The 23474-nt window shown below is 37.0% G+C and overlaps 1 protein-coding gene across 2 annotated transcripts; it reads right to left on the reverse strand.

Annotated features, from left to right (window-relative positions):
- Positions 1-542: 542 nt before the first annotated feature.
- gyg1b (glycogenin 1b) lies at positions 543-23248 on the reverse strand. Of its 2 annotated transcripts, none has more exons than XM_056450734.1 (7): positions 23183-23248; positions 21577-21715; positions 21318-21492; positions 18873-19035; positions 5020-5146; positions 3440-3650; positions 543-1930 (listed from the first exon to the last, which is right to left on the reverse strand). In XM_056450734.1, the coding sequence occupies exons 1-7, from the start codon at positions 23187-23189 to the stop codon at positions 1787-1789; spliced, it is 966 nt and encodes a 321-aa protein (XP_056306709.1). In that variant the 5' UTR covers positions 23190-23248; the 3' UTR covers positions 543-1786. The 2 variants fall into 2 exon arrangements, with proteins under 2 accessions (XP_056306709.1, XP_056306711.1); XM_056450736.1 differs by having other exon boundaries at positions 21577-21712; positions 23183-23246.
- Positions 23249-23474: the final 226 nt, after the last annotated feature.

Below are 23474 nucleotides of genomic sequence, written 5' to 3' on the forward strand. Positions count from 1 at the left end.
TGTATAAAGAGACAATAACAATAGCAAAACAAACACTCAGTTGTCAATTTGACAAACCGGTTTGATTTTGTAAAGATGTAGTTTTACCAATAACCACTAAATGTCGCTGTGAACCCATTTATGAATGATCAGATTATCAGAATATTGTTTTTTCTCCCATAAAGCATTTAAAAACTGAACATTTGTAGTTTAATAGTCTTGATCCATTTTATTTTATTGCTTTTTTTAAAACTAAAAGCATATTGTATCAGATCATCATTTTTCAAACTTCTTTTAATTAAAAAAAGTAGAAAATATTTTACATTCAAACATATTTAAAACACGTTTATTTAGAAATAGTCAATATCTATCTATCTATCTATCTATCTATCTGTCTGTCTGTCTGTCTGTCTGTCTGTCTGTCTGTCTGTCTGTCTGTCTGTCTGTCTGTCTGTCTGTCTGTCTGTCTGTCTGTCTGTCTGTCTGTCTGTCTGTCTGTCTGTCTGTCTGTCTATCTATCTATCTAACATATGAATACCAAATAAAAAATGGATTAAACAATATATTTTTAAAGGCTTTATTTTGTAGCTGGAGGGGGACAAGGGCCCTGTAACACCAAATAAAGGATAACAGATACAAAAAGGACAAAAAGAAAAGTATGCAAAGATATAAAAAATGACGAGAAGAAAAAAAAAAAAAACAAGTACAGACAGATTATAGCAGTAACAACATCTGTAAACCAGAGACAGAAATGAATTAAACATAATCAGACTGAGATTTAACAGCATCAAGCCTTGAAAATGTGAAACACTAAGGCACAGATTGAAGTAAAGAAAAAAAAGCTGTTTTTTGTCTCTTAAGACAGAATTAAAAATATAACCCCAGTTGTATAGTCTTTCTGAAAAATGTAAAGGTTGTTTAAATGTTCTAGGACTGGCAACATGTGCTCTACTTGAATTCTTTTTTACTAAAATGACTATTAAATTATACCTGAAGGTATGTAAACTCCCTTGAGATGAGTATTTCAGTCACATCAGTAGTCATAACACTGCATGTGCCAGCTGAATACTGAAAGTAATAGCTTGGTAAACTGATAACCCTCATAAAATTAAAAAAAAAAATGTCATCATGGTGGCGCAGTGGGTAGCACAATCGCCTCACAGCAAGAAGGTCACTGGTTCGAGCCCCGGCTGGGTGAGTTGGCATTTCTGTGAGGAGTTTGCATGTTCTCCCCATTGGTGTGGGTTTCCTCCGGGTGCACCAGTTTCCCCCACAGTGCAAACACATGCGCTATAGGTGAATTTGGTTGGCTAATTCGTCCATCGTGTATGTGTGTGAATGAGAGTGTATGGGTGTTTTCCAGTGATGAGTTGCAGCTGGAAGGGCATCCGCTGTGTAAAACATATGGTGGATTTTAGTTGACGGTTCATTCCGCTGTGGCGACCCCTGATTAGTAAAGGGACTAAGCCGAAAAGAAAATGAATGAATGAATATTTGATCATGTGAATGGGGAACATTTACAATGGCATCAGTAATTAAAAGATTTCTATTGCATAACAATGCATCCACACCAGCAGGTGTCAGTATATGTCCAGAAATGACTTTAAATAAACCTTTAAAACATTAAAACTTGCTTAAGAGAAAACTGACACTTCCCAAAACTCCCTTTAGAAATGAGTAAAAATACTAGAGTTCACATTTGAAACGGCCTTTCAAAAGTAAAGTGAATGAAGCAGTAAGTGAGGAGTTAGCGTCTTGCATAGCTGAACACCTTTTCAGATCTCTGTGTTTTTACATTTTTGTATTATTATTTGAGGAAAACATCCAGCTTTTTCTGAATGTTGTCAAAAGAGTCTATTCCCATGTAGTCGGCCTGACCCTGTTCCCATTTCTGCTTTCGCTCGGCTGAAGACATGATCGGCTGGACATGAGTGCTCTCCGCCACATCCTCCTGAACACAACACAGGTCACAGAAACATTCAGACGGCCATTTAACAGAAACGTTCTGTACAGTTTGGTTAAATATCTGCCTTGCCTCCAAAAACCCCCCACTCTTGCACTTCTTATCCATTTTAAAGCTGCACACAAAATGAATTCTACCCCATATAAGCAATATATCAGATGAAACCAAATCCCAATTGCAGTCTGTGCAACAGTAATTTCAGTGGTACATTTTTTTACATATGTTTTGGGACTGTCTGGTCATATCCAACTTCTGGAAACATGTAGCTCAAATGCTTAAACATATAACCATAAACATATAATCAAAGTTGCACTCTGATTTAGATCTTAGTCTTATGTTGTTAAATGATTATTCTTTTTATAAGACCAACGGCGAGATGATCCCAAGGTTTCCATATCCTGGACCAGGCCGAATCCTGAGCAGCTTCTGTGATGGTCATGGAAGAGTGGTGAACATGAGACTGACTCCTGTGACGCTCCAGAGACAGACGAGTCTTCGCTGAGGCCAGCTTCCAGCCTCCGCCACTGAGACTGCAGCTCTGCGCAAGACGTTTGGCCAGCGGAGAAATTAAAATGGTCGTGCCCAACTGAGTCTGGTTTCTCTCAAGGTTTTTTTCTTCACTTCCGCCTTTAGTGAAGTTTTTTTTCCCTCTCCGCTGTCGCCACTGGCTTGCATGGTTCGGGATCTGTAGAGCTGCGCATCGTTGGATTTGCTCTTCAGTGTTTGGACTCTCAGTAGTGATTATTAAACCACACTGAACTGAGCTCAACTGAACTGAACTTAAACACTACAAACTTAACTACACTGTTCCTATTTACTATATGACCTTTTATGTGAAGCTGCTTTGACACAACCTACATTGTATAAGCGCTATACAAATAAAGGTGAATTGAATTGAATAAGCTGTTATTCACGAGTTCACACTTGCAATAGTTTCAGAATAAAGCGTATTTGGCGTGCTGTCCGGGGAGAGGGCTCTGAGCTCGGGGAAGACACCCAAACTCGAGTTATTCCTCTTATCAGGAACAGAGAGGAATTGGGATTCGAGCGAAGTATCTAGCCCGGCCCCAGAACGCTCCCCCCGGGGATTGTAATGCTTAAGAGGTGAGGTGACAGGGTGGTGGAGGGATGCTGAAGTCGTAAGATGCTGCAGGTAAGACAGCTTTGGTATATATATATAGGGGTTTGGTCAAGAACTGATTGGATAATAGAATAATTGTCGATGACGTATTCGATACTGAAACTTCTGCGCGTGCTCCTCCTGAAATTTGTTTATAAAACATCACTTAGTTGAAAAAAAAAAACTGTTCATGTCTGGCTTCACTGCTCTGCAATAATAATAATAATAATAATTAACAGCAATAGTTTAAGAATTAATAATGGGGCTAGAATACTTATTGGAGTAAATTCGCCAAGCTGATTTCACCAATTAAGACCTGTTAATTGTTAACTGTGTGTGTGTGTGTGTGTGTGTGTGTGTGTGTGTGTGTGTCTGACCTCACAGCCGGAGTAGAAGGGCTGGTCTCCGTATTCTCCCATCAGCAGTGGCACCACCTCACCGCTGTATAAAGCCCACCACTCCAGCAGGAAACTGGGGTCTAATGACCCCTGCATGTCCCCCTTCAGCCTCCTCTGACTTGGGTTGTATGTGTAGCTCCACGGCTTCATCTGGCCCAGGAAGTGCACGACTTTCGCATTTGCACCATATCTGTTGACAGAAAAACCAGCCCTGCTTTTAGGCTGCTGGTATTAGGATAGTGATAGGGATAGTGCACCCAAACTAATTATTATTTACTCAACCTACGCTTGATCCAAACCCTGCAGATATTAGGCCCTGTTTACACTAATACATTTTAGTTTTAAAACGGCGTTTTAGTATGTCCATACTGGCGTTTCACCTAGCGTTTCTGAACAACTCTCCGTCCACACTACAATGTGGAAATTGCACATCAAGTGACCACATGGCACATCTGAGCTCCGGGCAGTCAGCAGGTGCTTTGATCACACCTTCCCAGGTGAGAGCAGCGCAGGTTGGACAGTTCATTAAGGATATTTTTTTGAGAGGTTTGCGTCAACCACGGCGAGGGCTATGCGACCCCGTGAAGTCTGCGCCGGAAAATACGCGTGTGCTTGATGCATAAGTATAAATCAGCCTTTAGTGTGGCCAGCCCAAGCCACCCCTGTGCAATAATCATGCTGTCTAATCAGCATCTTGATTTGGCACAGCTGTGAGGTGGATGTATTATTTTGGCTAAGGAGAAGTGCTCACTAGCACCGATTTAGACTAATGGATGAACAATATTTTAGAGACATGAGACTTTTGTGCACATATACATTTTTTCAGCTCAGGAAAAATGGGAGCAAAAAATATTGAGAATTGGACAAATTAAAACCTGCTCTGACTTTTTAACCTTTTCTGTGGGTTAAAACCAGCCACATGCATTTAAAATATGATCTAAAACTGAGCTGACAACACTCTTACTGTTGCTGGCAGCTGAAAACATGTTCGCATTAGCGCGAGTGTGTCAGGTGATTTAGTGCGTCTCACTTCTCTTTCCTCTGCGTCTGTAACCTGATCTTAGGGCATTAGTCTTCATGTGACTAGTGTGTGGATCTTCTTACTGTACCGTCCTGAAGGCCAACACATGCCAGCATCAGTGATATAGACTGAGGCATGTGGAGACTCAAACAGGGCCGCTGGAGAAGTGGACAAGTCACACTCAGGCCTATAGATACGTTTATTTGTTTATAATCACACTTGATAAAAACAGTCTGCTGAAACACTTTGATTGACATTCTTCCTTTGTACGTGTCATCAGAGGGGAAAAGCCCCGCCCACTAGTGACCATCTCTCCCTCATTAACGTAGGACATTAGTCTTGTTTTTGAATCTGCCACTATGCTGACAAAAAGGCATTTATAGCTTGCAGAAAGAGCACAATCTCAGCCGGGACTTGAACCAGCAACCTTCTTGCAGTGAGACTACAGTGCTAACCACTGAGCCATCGTGTTAATATTATTATTATGCAAATTTTTAACAAGCCGAGACCTCAATAAGACAGGCATGGTCACACGTACTGTTTGAAAGCAGGAAGGTAGGTGTAGATGGCGATGCTGCTCATGTTGTAGATGAAGGGAAGGTGTTTTGTGATGTCGGCTGTTGCCCAGTCGCTGAAGAAGCCATTCAGAACTCCTTGGTCCCCTCCTGGTGGATTAACAAGTATAGAATAATGTCAAAAATAGAATAATAGGGAAACAGTGGAATTTTTAAACTTTAAATATTTACTAATGCAATAATAAATGATTCATTAAAAAATAGAAAATGCAAATAAACAAATAAGATAATGTAGAAATAACTAAATGAAAATAATTCAATTAAACAAACAAAACGAATAAATAAATGACACAAAATTAATTTCAACAACAGATACACAAACATACAAATAAATAAATGAGTAAATAATTAGTTAAATACATATAAAACTGAACTAAAATAAATTAAAATAAATGATCAATAAAATAAGAATAGATAAATAACAAAATAAAAAGAAATTAAATAATTAAAACAACAGAACCAAACTACTAAATGGAGGAATTAATAAATAACCAAACATACAAATAAATAAATGAGTAAATAATTAGTTCAATAAATACATATAAAACTGAACTAAAATAAATAAAAAATAAATGATCAATAAAATAAGAAAATAAGATAAATAAATAACAAAATGAAAGAAATTAAATAATTAAAACAACAGAACCAAACTACTAAATGAAATAAATAAAAATAAAGTAAATAATAATAAAAAAAAAAAAGATAAATAAATAAACAAACAAACAAATTGTCATTGTTAAGAGCACCAAAGTGGCAAAAGAGTCCAGTAGGAGTTCACTATCATTTTTTATTCTCTTTTTATGTTATGGTTGGTTGGCTGATGTGGTTGGTTCTTATTCGTCTGTCTTTTGTATTCTTTGTTCTGGACAGTAAGTTTAATCACAGTGAATCTGACTCTGTCCACCTGTACTGCGATAATCACCACACAATGGATATTTGCACAAACACATATCCGGAATATTAAAACACCACAAACACCAGTTATGTTGTTTTTGATCTGTAACCTGCAGTAGAAATGCATTCAGGTGCTTACTTGATGAAAAAAGAGCCTACATCTAAAAAGGTCATGCTCGAGCCCCTGCATGCTTTCAAAGGTCACAGACACTAATATATATTCATCCATATTTTATATATATATATATATATATATATATATATATATATATATATATATATATATATATATATATGTGTATATCTATCTATCTATCTATCTATCTATCTATATATATAGATCTATCTATACATATACATACATATATATATATACACATATATATATATATAATGTGTATACATATAATGTATATATATTGTGTATATATATATATAATGTGTGTATGTATATATATATATATATATATATATATATATATATATATATAATATATATATATATATATATATATACAGTATGTATTATGTATGTATATATATATATATATATATATGTGTATGTATGTATGTATGTATGTGTGTGTGTATATATGTATATATATATATATGTATATATATATATATGTATATATATATATATATATATATATATATATATATATATATATATATATATATATATATATATATATATATATATATATATATATATGCAAAAGCCGTTAAATGCCACTTCCGCCAAAAATGAGATGATGACATTGAGTGAATGCTTTAGGCACGTTGTACATCATCAACAAATAGATTTGCTTCTAATCATTCAAATCCCAGCGTCAGCACATTCAGAAATAACAGTTTGTTTGCAAAAGCCGCTAAACGCAACTTCCCTTTGACAGCAAAAGCCGCTATATGCCAAGAACCAATTAGAAGGCGCCAATCGAATCATATGTTTTCAATGTAACGGCGCGCTGATCTGCGGCTTTTATGAGGAGACTGTTTTATTCCCCTTTCGATTAACAAAAGAGTTTGATGAACTGGATGAGCCTGTTTGACTGTCAGTGAGTGGCAAATGAAAATGCCCTTTTACCTCAAAAATCTGTTTATTATAAGAAAAAGAAAACATTTGATCATAACGTTTAACATAACGTTTTTTTGCGCAGTGACGCTACTATCAATGAGTCTGATTTACTATACATTAAACAGCAAATGCGTTTTACGAAAGACAGAGTTAAGATGCTATTCTTTTATCCCACGTCAATGCTATGAGGATAAACAAGAGACCAAGACCTTGAGTATTGTGAGAATGAATGAATGACAGTTTCTAAAAGTGCCTGAGAGACATCTCCCTTTTGTCCAGCAGGTCTACCTTGTATTTTATTTGCTAATGTAAGCTATTTTATAAAAGATAAATATAATGTATAAAGCTCTACATAATTTATATTAATTCATAATACCTTTATGCCTGATAATCTTTTTATATTAATGGACAATGCACAGACATTGATGTTTCACAATGTTTTACACTACATTATTTGAATATACCAAGCTTAGCTTACAATGTTTACATTTCTGTACTTACATTAAATCTAAATCCCAAATATCAGAAATGACAACAGATCGTTACGATTTACTTAATGTCAGTTTTAATGATTGATTAATGCATTTACTTGACAGATTTCATTCATTCATTTTCTTTCTGGGTTTTCCCTGGTTAATCACAGCGGAATGAACCGCCACTTACTTGACAGATTTATATATTGTTAATGTCAGGTGGTTTGTGTAATTTGTTTTATGTTTGGTAAAATAATTTCTAATAGCATCTTTAGTGATTTTCAACTAATTACACTGTCTTGTCCCACGAGGTGGATTTAGAGGTTTTTGCAAAAAAAGCACAAGTGGATTTAGCTGGTTTTGATGCAAAAAAAGAAAATTTATCTTGTTAAAAACCAAAGAATTGTCTAAAGTGACATTTAAAAAAAAAAGTGTTTTATTTACTAGCTAATAACCTTATCATTACATGTAAAATGAAACTTCTGAGGAGCCTGATAGAAAATGCTCATTTACAAGAAAAGAGGTCTGATGGATTTAGAGGGTTTTGAATCTGAACTCTTCATATATATATATATATATATATATATATATATATATATATATATATATATATATATATATATATATATATATATATATATATATATATTATATATATATATATATATATATATATATATATATATATATATATATATATATATATATATTTTACAGGAAGACACACACACACTTAACCACACACAGACTCTCTGAAAGCTGCAGTGTTGAAGGCGAACACTGAAAGACTGTTTCAATCTGCCTGTGTTGAGATGGTCAGTGTGTCTGTATAAGAGACTCATGCTGTGGTCGACTCAGAATACACCAGTGCAGGATGAAAATAATATGGGAAATGAAATATTAATAGTGTGCTGCAGACATGTAGATAGCTGGCTAACGTAATGTGAAAATTCAAGTCATTTTGTTAACTCGTGTCTTTTGAGATTGTACAAATAAGTAAACTCAAGGAAAAATGACAGGATTTTTGTTGATTTAAACCACACACGCACACACACACACCCACACACACACACATAGATATAGAGACAGACAGATAAATAGACAACACAAAAACTATAGACAGATTATAGACAGACATATAGAAAGATGACAGACAGACATATGATACACAGACAGGATACAGTATAAGACAAACAGAAAAAATTACAAATAGACAGACAAACAGATAATAGACACTTACAGACAGATAATAAAAAAATGCAAAATGCAAAAAAAAACCCATTTGTATGTATATATATATATATATGTATGCATGTATATATGTATGTATGTATATATATGTATGTATATATATATATATATATATATATATGTATGTGTGTGTGTGTGTATTATGGAATTATTTTAATTCGTCGTCCAACTGTGTTTCTAGAAAGACTTACGTTTTTTAAATCTTGAATCTTCTCTGTGAAAATTACAGTAGCAACACTCATCCTTTATAAATTCTCCTTCAGTGAAGGGTTTCCTGTGCTGTGCGATTAGCTGAGCTACCTCATAACTAGCCAGCGTAGAATTTTCTTGCACTTTATCAGCTCGAAAAAACTGCTGTTGTTGAGCTGATCCAGCAGCTGCTAATTGTTTTACTTTATGATTTCGTTCTGCACCAGTGTAAGAGCTGAAGGCCTGATGTTTTGTTTCATAATGTCTTTTAATATTATATTCTTTCATTACTGCAACTGATTCCTGGCAAATTAAACAGACACATATTCCGCTGACCTCTGTGAAGAAATATCCTTTTCCCCAACGTGACTGAAATTTCCTGCACTCACTGTTGATTTTCCTTTTTCTTGGTTGTGCCATGGCTCGCCAAAACGTGATTATCAATTATATTTCCTTCAGTTTGATCGGTTCGTCTTACTTCATAACAGGAACTGCTGCCTAATTGAAGGCATGTCATAGCGACACCTGGTGGTTATTTATTGAATTACGTTCATTTTTTTTTGTATAGCGGGCCAGATTCTGGTAAAGGGTACATAGTTTACCTCTTTTTTATGATTTAATATTAATATTATGGTTCTTCTGAGTGTGCCAGTTTGGGTTCAGTTTAACACAATTCAGATTTGTTTATTATAATGTGTTAAAAAGTGTCATGTTGGGGGCGTGTCCACAGTTCGCTGATTTAGGGGTGTGTTGCTTCACATGTAAATTAGTTTCGGCTTCCCGCCCAACGTAACAAGGGGGCGGGGCCATGAGCTCACCCGCTCTGTGTTTGCAACAGAGACAGGCAGACTGAGAGAAGAAGCAGGAGTGAGAGGATCAGCAATCAGTCGTACATATACGACTCGGACACAGACCAAGCAGAGAGTACAAAATCATTTGTGTCTTTGTACAGTTTTACAGCCAACTGTGTGCTAGTTTCAAGTGCCGAGCTTGTACACAGAAACTAATAACCACGCACACTGAATTAACTTTGACTGAGGCACCGGATGCACCGCTCGAAGCCGCGACACGGCACACCAGACACTCTCTGTGGCACGGCAGAAACATGAAGTGTCCCAAATCATCGTGCCACGCATTTTAGAATTCTAAACATAGTTTTCTATCAGGGTACACACAACGGCGGCTGTCCGCGTCGCCCAGACGTCGACTTGAAGCGCCGTTGTGTGTACCCTGATAGAAACCTATGTTTAGAATTCTAAAAAGCATGGCGCTGCGTCAGGTACAGCAGCACCTAGTTAACATCACAGGGAGCTTCTGTGATCGTGAAAAATGCAAATGGCTGAAGTATAAGGTAGACTCAATGAGAAGTACACATGTTTGCAAACCTACCTAAAGATACAACCAATAATTCCGATTAGAGCGATAATGTGGAGAATATTGCTCTTGTGTTGAGCCCAATGAGCCTTGCATTTAAAAATAGAGCTAGCGTGTTCCTTTAGTGATATCGCTTCGACTCACGCTGAAAATGGCGGACGTGAATCAACAAACTGAGGATATGATGACGCGCCTGTCAATCAATATTGGTGGGCGGGGGACCGCTCTCCTACGTCAAGTTGCGGTCGGTCTGAAAACCGCTCCAATTGGTCCACCGTTTTTTATGTTGTTAAATTGAAAAAAAGCACTGGGTGTGTTTATATCACCCCAATATGACGCCCGATACACTATACTTGTACACATGTCTGTCCAAACAGCTTGAAAAGTCGATTTTTTACCATAGGTGCCCTTTAATATTTATAAAAAAAACGATTGCGGGCCACAGATGGCCCGCGTGCCGTAGTTTGGACATCCCTGCTGTAGCTGTTTTTGTTGCATGTGCCTTAAATGCAAATAAGCTGGTTCTCCCCGCCCACTGTTCCCATGTGCGTCAGAGATCTGTTTGTATTTCTCTGGTGCGTGTAGCCTTCACGTAGATAAACAGCACAGTGACAGACAAGAATGAAGCAGATCTCCTTTACTACAGAAAGAACTTTCCCAATGGTTATTGGCTATATTTGTTGTGGAGTTAGTTCAAGGTGAGTCACACACAATGTTGTTATGAAGTTCACGCGCATGCACACGGCAAATGTGAGAGGTTACACATTAATATCCATGGCTCTATGGACATCCGTTATGTTAATGTACAAAATAAACCAGATTTAACATTCACAAACCGGGATTGAAGCATCTTCTATTAATAATTGTACTGACATGCAGCTGTGGTGATGAATTACGTATTGTTTTTACTGCATTTATTACAAACATGCTCTGTTTTAAAAACGTTTTGAACTCATTCTTGAGCTGCTGATGATCACAGAGAGCTGAACAGATCTTTTAATCACAGTTGCTTTGCACATATCCTGTCTTGTTGATATGACTATATGCCTTACTATGGAGACATGTTAATATGTGGCTGTCAATCATATCGGTGGGCGGGGAAACCGCACTCCTACGTCACATTGCAGTCGGCCTCAAAATGGGAGGGATTTGGAACCTAATTTAACATCAGGAAAATAAAAAAAGAGACTTATTGCCTTTATATCCCCCCAAAATGACTGTGGACACACTATACGTACACACAGTTCTGTCTAAACAGCTTACAAAAGATGATTTTCATCATAGCTGCCCTTTAAAATTCCTCTAAACAATTTGGATCATGTTTGAGTAGCTAACATGAATTTTTTGCCCTCAGTCAACAGAAAGCAGCATGTTTGAGAGTGACCTCTGTTTGGACTGCGCTTCTAATTCACTGCCATCCTCTGCACTGAAACCCATCAACATCTGCGCACGCTATGAGGAAATGAAGAAATGTAGTCACTGCCAGCCGAGCGCACTTAATAACCCTACGTACCTTTAACAGATTGACCAGAATAATGTGTTCACAAAGCATGCCGGTATACCAGTTAAACCAACCCGCCGTCATTTAATCTGGGTGTGCCTCCAGGAGCCCAGAAACAGGCTTCAGATGCTCCTGCGGGGCTTTACTTCTGCATGGGGCTCTACAAACATCTCTGAGCTCATTTTGAGAGGATGATCTGAATGCTGCAGGAATGCGAACGCTCCCTCGCTGGTTTACATTGGCAGAGGATGAGAACGAGAGCATGTGACGGCCTCGGGTCAGCATCGCTGTAATAATGGAGGAAATGGAGGGATGCCTGTTAGACTCACTGTCGCACGGATACTTTGAAACCTGCAGGTACGCGGGAACAAACTGATGTTTTGTTTTCGGGATGCCAGGGGTCTGAGCGGCCAACAGGACTGGAAGTGATTTGCACGGTTTCTTTTTCTGATGCAAAAACTTTTTCTGATGCATTAAAAATCCTAAATTATGTAGTTCATATCGGCCTCTCTCTCTCAAAATGTAGATCCCAAAATATTGGCCAAATTATTAGTCTCTCATCTTGAAAACCTACTTCCAAAAATTATATCAGAGGAACAAACAGGCTTTATCAAAGGGAGACAATTAAAGTTCATACACTCTTAAATGTAATTTGTTCCAAACATTCTTTAAATCACTGTTTCCCAACCCTGTTCCTGGAGGCACACCAACTTATCTGACCCATTAACTTCAGGTTTTGGAGTCTCTTCTAATCTTCTGATGAGTTGATTCAGGTGTGTTTGATTAGGGAGAGGTTGAAAATGTGTACTGTTGGTGTGCCTTCAGGAACAGGGTTGGGAAACACTGCTTTAAATACACCTGAAGTTGTGATTTCATGTGACGCTGAAAAGGCGTTTGATCGCGTTGAGTGGGGTTTGCAGTCCTTAAATTCAGGATTGAGGACAGTTTTATGAAGTGGATACAACCTTTATATAATTCCCCTTAGGCAAGTGTGCATACCAATAATATTAGATCCAGCTATTTCCAATTGGGACGCCCACTTGCCCCTTTACTATTTGCCTTGGTCATAGAGCCACTATCAATAGCTCTTAGGTCTTCGCCTTTGCATGGTCTGGTGCGTTCAGGTGTTAAAGTTAAATGATCTTTATATGCAGATGACCTATTACTATATATTTCTAATTCAATTCCTTGCTTTCCAATTATTTTATCTATATTAAATCAATTTGGCTCTTTTTCCGGTTATAAAAACACTCTTGAAACTCTCTCTGTTTGTTGATAGCTATGTTTCCAGTCCAAAGACGCGAAATAAACTTATGTAACTGCATATACTCAAAGTATATAACAACAAACTCATCCCTTCCAAAATTTAAATAGAAAAATAGAATTTGCTGTGGTAGGAAAAGCTACTGTGGGCCTTTTTTCTTATATAATTAACAATTTACACCTCAGAAGACGAAACGCAATGAACACGCGGTAGTTTTCCAGGCAAGGGATGCTCTTTGAGAGTGCAGACTCTCAGGACAAGTGTAACATCATCATATTTGTCAAAAGACATGTAACTCCACCGGTCCAACACCCACCCAGCCGATCAGGGCCAGCCCTGTACATTCGGGGTCCCTAAGCAGTATAATTTTGGGGCCCTACCTTGCTCTAAACAGTGGAGTATTGAAATTGCAAACCTGCCTCAATGATTATATTGCTTATTAACATCTTAGCGCACATTGTTACTCTTTAAGTTAATCCTCAGAAAAAAAAAAAGTGGAGTGGCGCTACTTTGGTGACGGCTTATATTCTTAGCCACACCCCTCTTACCATTAGTTTGCTGAAAGGGAATGATTTGCAAAAAAAAGCCCCGCCCCCTACTCAATATTCCATTTCAGTCAGAAGTGAGGAAGTGGACTTTAACGAAGTGAGTTCACATGGACTTTAACGACATAAGTGGCATAAAATCTCATTAATTTTCATGAGAGGCGTCACGTCATGATTATAAAGATTTTATGACAGTCTAATGAACACCCCCTTCATAAAACATGTGCGAATAAAGCATCGTTTCCATCCAACGAATCAAAGAGAGCAAAATCATCACATTCCTGATTAACTAGCGCCAAATATCAACAGTAAAGCCAGAATATGCTGTGGTAGGAGAATCTAACAAATGACTTGCATCCCAAAAGACGATGCCGATATGCAATGAACGCGTGGTGGCGTTTGACGGCGTCAGACGCAGAGCACAGACACTCTTGACTATTCTGGAGGTAATTAATAGCATAACAACACTAATACTGAAACGGTTAAAGCGTTTTAGAATGACCACAACAACATCTCAGATGTTTTACAGTGTGCTCAGCCTGCTGGTTTATCCATTCACACACATTTTTATCATCACATGATCTCTTATAATATGACTTTTTTAATGCACATACTGGAATTTGTTTGGTGAAAGTGTTTTCATTGTAGTGTGTGTGCAGTTTTTCTCATCGAATATAATCTTTATCCTACTTGGTTATGATTTTGAAAGTTTTTTTTGTGCACATTATCAAAATGTATGCACATCTTGGCGTTTCCAGTGTCATCTTGTAAACAGAAATACACTTTTACATTGTAATTGTGCTTTTAGACTTTAATATTCCTCCCTGTCAGTTTCACTAAGCAAATAACATCAAATGTTACAACATGGCAACAGTCAAGAAGAGTTCAAGCAATCCCTATTATGATCACAGAACGACCGCCCAGCTAAAAATAAAGCAATCATTCCAAATTACCACACCATAAGAGATCTGCCGCGTCATTAAACAGAGCAGATGATGGTCAGAAGATGACCACTGGTCACTTCAAAACCACCAGGGACCAAAATAGACTGAAGAGAAGAAAAGTGTAGCGCTTAAACAGCCTGCGATAAGCAGAGAGCCTAATTACGAGAGCCGCGGGATTCAGCGGGATAACAAAAGGCTTTTGAAAAGCAGCCAGTCTCCATAATGTAAGCCGTGTCAATTAGTTTCAGCAGTCCACCCTCACAACACGGCAATCTAATTGGTTCCTCTATGGTCACACTAAAAATGTCAGCCAGGCTGGATAATAATGGATTCACTGTGTTGGCGAGCTGCAAACACGTTCAAAACGTTAACGCCAAAACATTATAAATCTGCAAATCACCCACTCATGCAATCTGCCATGTGCTAACAATTACTCGTCCTGCACTTTTTGTGGGCAGAATAGAAACATGCATGCTCCTTTCCTGTTTTATCAAATTACTAAAAGCCATAAAACGTTGCGTAACGAGCATCTTCGCCAAGAGGTGGCTGCAGAAAAATGGCCTTTGGCTCCTAAAGAAAAGGGGAAAAGAGGGTTGCCTTGAAAGGGCTTTTGTTTGCTAAGAGCGCCTGTGCCAAATTCCTCTCGCCGGGGTTATGAACCAGCTGTGTTGGGCAATACTCATGAGGATCTGCTGGGCTTTTTCACTTGAAGTCATTTTGTGATGCAAACAAGTAACGGCGACTTAATTACGCTGACAGGGTGTGTGAGATGAGCACACGTCAAACTGTTGGTGTGTGATTATATGTCGAGATGTTTCTGCTGCAGGGTTATTGTTAAAGGAAAACTCAGCCTTTTTTGGGGGGAAATAGGCTCATTTTATTAGTTAAATAGTCGAGTCGTATCACTTTTAATTCTTTTAGCTGATCTCCAGATCATTCATTCATTTACTTTTCTGCTTAGTCCCTTTATTAATCTGGGGTCGCCACAGCGGAATGAACCGCCAACTTATCCAGCATATGTATTGTGCAGCGAATGCCCTTCTCCAGATCATCCGCTGCATAAAACATATGCTGGAATAGTTGGTGGTTCGTTCCACTGTGGCGAGCTCTGAAATATAGACTAAGCCGAAGGAAAATTAATGAATGGGGTGGCGCTGTCGCCTCACAGCAAGAAGTTTCCTAGTTCCAGCCTCGACGGGGCTAGTTGGCATTTCTGTGTGGAGTTTGCAAGTTCTCCCCCTGTTGGTGTGGGTTTCCTCCGAGTGCTCCGGTTTCCCCCGCAAGTCCAAAGGCATGCGCTGTAGGTGAATTGGGTAAGCTAAATTGTCCATAGTGTATGTGTGTGAATGCGAGAGTGTGGGGGTGTTTCCCAGTACTGGGTTGCAGCTGTCAGGGCATCCGCTACGTAAATCATATGCTGGATAAGTTGGCGGTTCATTCCACTGTGGCGACCCCTGAATAATATAGGGACTAAGCTGAAGAGAAAATGAATGAATGATTTTCAGGTCTGGCGGGAGCACTTTTAGCTTAGCTTAGCATAGATCATTGAATCATATTAGACCATTAGCATATTACTTCATTTAAAAAATAAAAATAAAAAAGAGTTTGGATAATTTTCCTGTTTAAAGATTTACTGTACGCTTTTGTAGTTATATCGTGTACTAAGAGTGACAGAAAATGAAAATTTGCAAAAAAACCATTACAAAAAATACTAGAAAATAGCTACTATTCATTTTACTTCAATTTTATGATGTGATTACAGAAGAGTCCACTTATTATATTTCATTTCATTACACTTATAATTATTCATTAAAATGAATGAATGAATGAATCTTTATGACATGTTTTGTGGCCCAACCGTCATCATTTTGAAAACGATACCATTATCTATATCCATCTTTATGCATATGTGAGTATTTAACAACCAAATCAATGCCAAATACATTTGAACTATCTTTAGTAGATCTGCATGTACACGTACATAACTTTAAAAAAAAAAAAAAAATTCATTTTAAAATAAAAATGTATTTAGCCTAAAACTTGCTTCGTTAAACATCTACTCTGTTTCAGACAGGGTGCTTAAAAACCAACAGAAAGATAAATATAGGGGGTTTTAAAAGCCGTATAAACAAATATCAGATTACTATCTAGACAAAGCTCAAGAGGCTCAAGAGTGCTGTAAACAAATACTCTAAATACTAGCTCTAAATGACAAGAGGGCTTTATCAGGGAGTTCAAGCTTGCAGATTTAGAACCATTTAAAACAGAGCATTTATAGAAACAATTGTCTCAGCGCAACTATAATAACTGTATATATATATATGTTATTTATATATATGTATGTGTGTGTATGTTGTGTGTGTGTGTATGTATATATATATATATATGTATAATGTTATTATATTATATTATATTATATTATATTATATTATATTATATTATATTATATTATATTATATTATATTATATTATATTATATTGTATTGTATTGGTCTCCATGATGCCACTCTGGGTGATCGCCCATGCCTAAATTTGCCACTGATTACATGGCAGAGGACTGTATGTGTGTATTGTATACTGAAGACTGCATTTTTGTTGTTTCTATGTCATTCTAAGAGAACAGCCCAGACCCCAGCTAAAACAGCGATGGGAGAAGCATTGTTGGAATAATTATTAGAAACACTGAGAGCCAATCAGAATCCACAAAGCATTAAAACGCTTGGAGGACATAGTCCGACAGACAATAACTATATTGCGCATTCAGTGTAAAAGCAGTTTTATAGTTCATAGTTACGCGGCTGTCTGGAAAATTCTGATTGGTCACTCACAACATTCCAAAGTATGTCAACCCGAGATAACAACCTCTAAATAACGCAGGATCACTCAGGAACTCCAAATCACCTTGACCCTCAGTGAATACATTTAGTTCCATATACCTACATCTACATTCATATGTATCTGCTTGTCCATCACATCATGTTTTTGACTGTTTGGCACTATTTTGTGAATTAATAATATGTAGGTCAGTATATGCTTCATTCAGATGGTTTAGTTTCTGTCAGCTTTGTGTTTTTGACCATTTGGCGCCATCTTGTGACTGAATAATGCGCAGGTTAGTGTATACTCCATCAGTTGTTTTCATTTCTGTCAACTTTGGACTTTTTGATTGTTTGGCGCCATCTTGTGACTGAATAATGCACAGGTTAGTGTATACTCCATCAGCTGTATTTGTTTCTGTTTCTGTTTCGTTTGCGTTTTTGACTCTCTGGCTCCATCTTGTGACTGAATAATGCACAGGTTAGTGTTTACTCCATTAAGCGGTCTTCATTTCTGTCAGCTTTGATTTTTTGACTGTTTGATGCCATCTTGTGACTGAATAATGCGCAGGTTAGTGTATACTCCATCAGCTGTTTTTGTTTCTGTCAGCTCTGCGTTTGTGACCGTTTGATGCCATCTTGTGACTGAATAATGCACAGGTTAGTGTATACTCCATCAGCTGTTTTTGTTTCTGTCAGATTTGCGTTTAATTCAAGAATTAATAAATGATTACGGCTAAGAACAATGTTTTATGTCTAAATGTTTATGCTTCGTGACAAGTAGCCGTGTAATAAGCGGGATTAAGTACATTCAGGACAGCTGTTTGAGTTCACTCGCTTCATTTGCATGTCAAATTCGATTCATTCGCACTTGAAATTCACTTCACAATAGATGTGGATTTGCGTCATGGGAGAGGTGCTTTAGGAAGGCTGAAAAACGGTGTCGATTAGTTCGCCGCCATGTCTGAGTCCACTAGATCTTTTCAGAGGTGCACCCAGCTCGTTGAGTTCATCAGCTCCTCCAGAAACTATACCTGGATGATGGAGCTTTCTCAGGACACCAACAACAGGCACTACGTCATAAACACGCTCCAACAACCTCCTGATTGGTTAATGCGGCGCGAATGTCTGCTAACGTTTAGATTTTCCAAAAGGAGGGACGTTGCATGTTAATCATCAAAACGCTTAATTCATGCCACTTCATTCGTGCGAATCTTGTCATTCGTGCTGCCTCATTCGTGCGAATTGCACCGCAGGATGTCTATTTGCATCTTTGCATTGACTTAACATGTAAATCCCTTGCGCTTTTATACATAACCTCCTGAATGTACTTCATCCATACCTCAGTGTGGTTGTTATCTAGTGATGGGTTTAGTCAGACAGGGCACTCACTTGAAGTAAAAAATAATAATACTTTTTTGGGGGGGTTGTTATAGCGCTTCTGATTCACCTAAAAATGAATGACAGCAGTGGTTTATTGTACTTGCCGTCAAAGCTGCCGTGTTGTGTGCAGTACTCCAGAAGTTTGCCGTAGGTTTCATTGGATGGACGAAACACAAACACACCAGAGTTGAAGCAGTCGGGCCAGCCGGGGTCCGGCGCTGCAGACAGTTCCTCTCTGTCAAACAGCTCATCGATGTTTGATACCACCTAGAGCCCACAGGAAACATTTTTTAGTAGATTTTTACAAGATTTACTGATTGAATTACTATAATTAATTATAGTATGTTATTCTACAGGACATGCGCTATACTGTAAGTGAATTGGGTAAACAAAATGTGGTCGTAGTGTATGAGTGTGAATGAGTGTGTATGGTTTCCCAGTACTCTGTTGTGGCTGGAAGGGCATCTGCTGTGTAAAAAAACATATGCCAAAATAGTTGGCGGTTCATTACGCTGTGGTGACCCCTGATCATCAGGGACTGATCCCAAGGAAAATGAATGAGTGAATGTTTCTCTACTGTTCGAACGTTTGGAGTAGTGCTGCACGATATTGGAGAGATCTGACACTGCAATATTTTGTTTTGCCAAAATAAATATTGCGATATGAATATAATTTCACCTGATAATTTGATTTGATTAGAAAAGATTTCATTCATTTAGATCGACTGGGATGATACCGTATTTTTCTACACAGTGCATAATAAAGTACAAGTACATAATAATAAAGTACATAATAATAAAGTACAAATAAAGTACAAGCAAAAGTAAATAAATAAACTGTGTAGACAGGAGTCTAACAGTATTTAAGGACATAAATTGATTAATCAATTTCAAAATAACAGGGTCATCATTGTATAAATCATTTTAAAAAATTATAATATCTTTTATTTTAATCTTTAATAATCTAATCCAGCGACGTGACTATTGCAGATACACTCATTACTATATTGATGCTCAAACGATATCTTGTTCAGCCCTAGTTTAGAGTCAATTTTTATAAAGCAAATGAATCATGTTATAATAAAAGCAGATCAAATCAAATAAATCCAATTCTTCATTAAAGAATACTGAAACAATATTGTGGTTTTCACAGAAATATTCAGCAGCACAACTGTTCTCGGCTGCACGGTGGCGCAGTGGATTCGCCTCACAGCAAGAAGGTCGCTGGATCAAGTCCCGGCTGGGCCAGTTGGCATTTCTGTGTGGAGTTTGCATGTTCTCCCCGTGTTTGCGTTGGTTTCCTCCAGGAGCTCCGGTTTCCCCCAACAAGTCCGAAGACATGTTGTACAGGTGAATTAGGTAAGCTAAATTGTCCGTAGTGTACAGTATGTGTGTGATTGAGTGTGTATGGGTGTTTCCCAGTGATGGGTTGCAGCTGGAAGGGCATCTGCTGTGTAAAACATATGCTGGATAAGTTGGTGGTTCATTCCACTGTGGCGACTCCTGATTACTAAAGGGACTAAGCTGAAAAGAAAATGAATGATGAATATATTAACATTTATGAACAGTCCTTTAACAGGGTGTCTGTGGGGTCTTAAAAAGTATTAAAAGTTGATAAATCAACCCTTAAATGGTATTAAAAAGTCTTAATCGCGTTTTTACGAGGTCTTAAATTTTGTTTAAGCATTGTCCAAAAAGTTTGACTCCAAAAAAAAGCATAAATATATTTACTTTCCGCTTAATATTAACGACGGCGTGCTCAGTCCACGTGATTAATTCAGACCTGGCCAAGCTCTTCCGTCCGGGTGATGTCCTGTAATTTGCGACAAATGCGGGAAGGTGATGTGACGCTCTCCACATATAGCGAAACCACAGAGCGAAACTGACGGCAAAATGGGAAAATGTAAGTTTGCGTACTCCTATTTGGAGACAGACGAGTTTAAACAGTGGCTGAAGCCTGTCTCTGAAAACAACCGTGTCATTTATTGTTTCAAGCTTTGTTTCTTCCGAGCTTATCTGAGTTCTGTTGCACGGTTGTGCTCCATTGATTTATTCAACTGCAAAAAAAGGTATTGAAATTACCTTTAGGATTCCTGCATATACCCTGTTTAAATATCAGATTTACAAAGCCCACAAATTAATATACATAACAGCCATCAGCCAATCTGCTTTACTGGTTTATTGGTAAAACCATTTTATAAATGCTATTATTTCTTATAAAAATGCACTCATTTTATAGTCCACTTACACTGAACAACTTAATAAAAATATACATTTTTCTTATTCATGCTGGGAACTGTATGTGTCATCTAACCAATTACACAAATCTACATTAAATGCATGCACAGATGCATCAAGTCCAACAAGCTAAACGTAATGCAAAATGCTTATATTCACACCTCCAACGAGGCACAATGTAATTCAAATGACACGGCAAACCACATGGACTAACCGCATTATAAATATTTCATGCATGTTTTGACAAGGCACAACTTGAACTTGAAATCTGAACTTGAAATCTGCTTGGAAATCCCTCTATGTAACACTCACCAGTGTGTCTGCATCCATGAACACACATTTGGAGTAGTGTGTGAGAGTCCAGCAGTGCAGCTTGGTGAAAGTGACACCCAGATCAGGTCTCTTCATCATGGCCAAATGGGCTGCGTCTCCACTGTCCAACACGTCCACTAGCCGGACCTCATCATAGATGTTATGCAGCACCGCCCTACAGATATTAAAAAAACAGTTTTCTGTTGGAGGTCAAACAGGTTTGCGACAGAATATGGTGGGTTAGATGAACATGTTTTACCTTGACTGATCCGACACGTGAGGTCCAATGAGCACCACCAGCTTTTTGGAAGTCTTGTGGTTCCTGAGGGATTTTCCCAGCACCATCGCTCCTCTCGCATAGCTGTCATTGGTGGCCAAAGTGACAAAAGCCTGATCTGCTAAAGAAATGAGAAAGTTTTAGCAAATTAATATTATTTATTTAAATTAAATGTACTTGATTTTTTATTTACTTCATCTTTATTTTAATTATTTATCTATTTTGTATTTTTTATTGTATTTTATTTATTTATTTATTTATTTTATTTTATTTTTAATTTATTAAAATTTTGGATTTTATTTAATTTATTTTTTATAATTTTTTAGTTATTTTAATTATTTTTTTATTTTATTTTTTTATTGTATTTTATTTATTTATTTATTTATTTTTATTTATTAAAATTTTGGATTTTATTTAATTTATTTTTTATTATTATTATTTTTTTTTTTTTTATTGTATTTTATTTATTTATTTATTTTTTTTATTGTATTTTATTTATTTTTTGTTTTATCCCTTTAAATCACTTCAGATATGAGGTCAAGGTTTGCCAAAAATGTCACTTCCATACAAATTCACACTTGTAAGTTGCATGTGTATGAGGAGACGTCAAGTTCACTGTAAAAAATATGATCAGTTAGTCCTGACAGCAAATGTTTTAGGTCATTGTAACTTATTAAATTGAGTTAATCATGTTCTACTGTAAGTTTATAATTTATGTGAGCTGTCTAAGTCAGTTTGACATAAGTTCATTGGACTCATAATGTTAATTTGATTCGGCTTAAATTTTTAGGCAACCAGGATTTACTACAGTATTGACAGCATATTATAGGATATAAAAATAGGAGTTTTTCATCACAAGAATCGATTCCTTTGAACTATTAGTATTAAAGAATTGTTTACAATGATTCAGTAATTATTTCACCTCACGAAGAGTTTCCTTAGAGAAACAAATCATCCACAATATTAAAGTACAATCACGTTGTTACGTTTTTATCAATAGTTTTATTAAAATGACTGTAGTGAATCATATTTGAAGCCCATCCATGATTCAGCTCACAACAAGAGGTAATTCAGAAACAAATATTGCTTAAATTTGCATTAAGCATAACTATAACTATGTTATATCTCTCATTCGAATGTGTTTTACGCAAATTGTTATGATATGCATCAAAAACAAACTTATGCATCGAGTCCTCAGATCTGTTCACTGAGTCGAACACTTTGAAGATGATTCTCGGATCAATGAATCGTAACTCGAGTCAGTCTGACTCATTTGAACCACATACAAATAATATCAATAACAAGTTGTTCTCTTCAGACATTATTAAAAGCTTACATGATTTGTGGCAGAAAAATATTGCTAGAAAAACTAAAGGATGCGAATAATGCCAGTACAAAATATTAACCAATTTATTATGCTACAGAAATATGAATATAAGCAATAACAAACACATGCACAGTCTCTAAAACATTTATAATTACATAAATCAAATAGCTCAATGTGCAAATACATTCAATATTATTATCATTATCTTTATTTTACAGATGATGCAACCTACACTGACAAAGCATATGAATTTCCACATACCTGCCATGCTTGATATCTGTCAGAGCAGCAGTGTCACTTCACTCAAAGAGGCTCTGTTTCGCTTACTGCAGTTCATTTATACCAGCGCAGACCATGGCTATATATACTGCCAGCAGTGACGTGACCAGAAAGCCTCCATGAACACGACCGTGATTGGTTCATGACACAGCTTTAGGGGCGTGGCTTCACATTTGTAACTGTTCTTGGGTAGTTGATAGATTTACAAGACACAAGTTGTAATTTATATTAAGCGTAAAGGGAAGAACATACTTTTAGGTTGTTTTGGTACTAG

This window comes from Danio aesculapii, chromosome 24 (assembly GCF_903798145.1).
Source record: "Danio aesculapii chromosome 24, fDanAes4.1, whole genome shotgun sequence".
Lineage (NCBI taxonomy): Eukaryota > Metazoa > Chordata > Actinopteri > Cypriniformes > Danionidae > Danio > Danio aesculapii.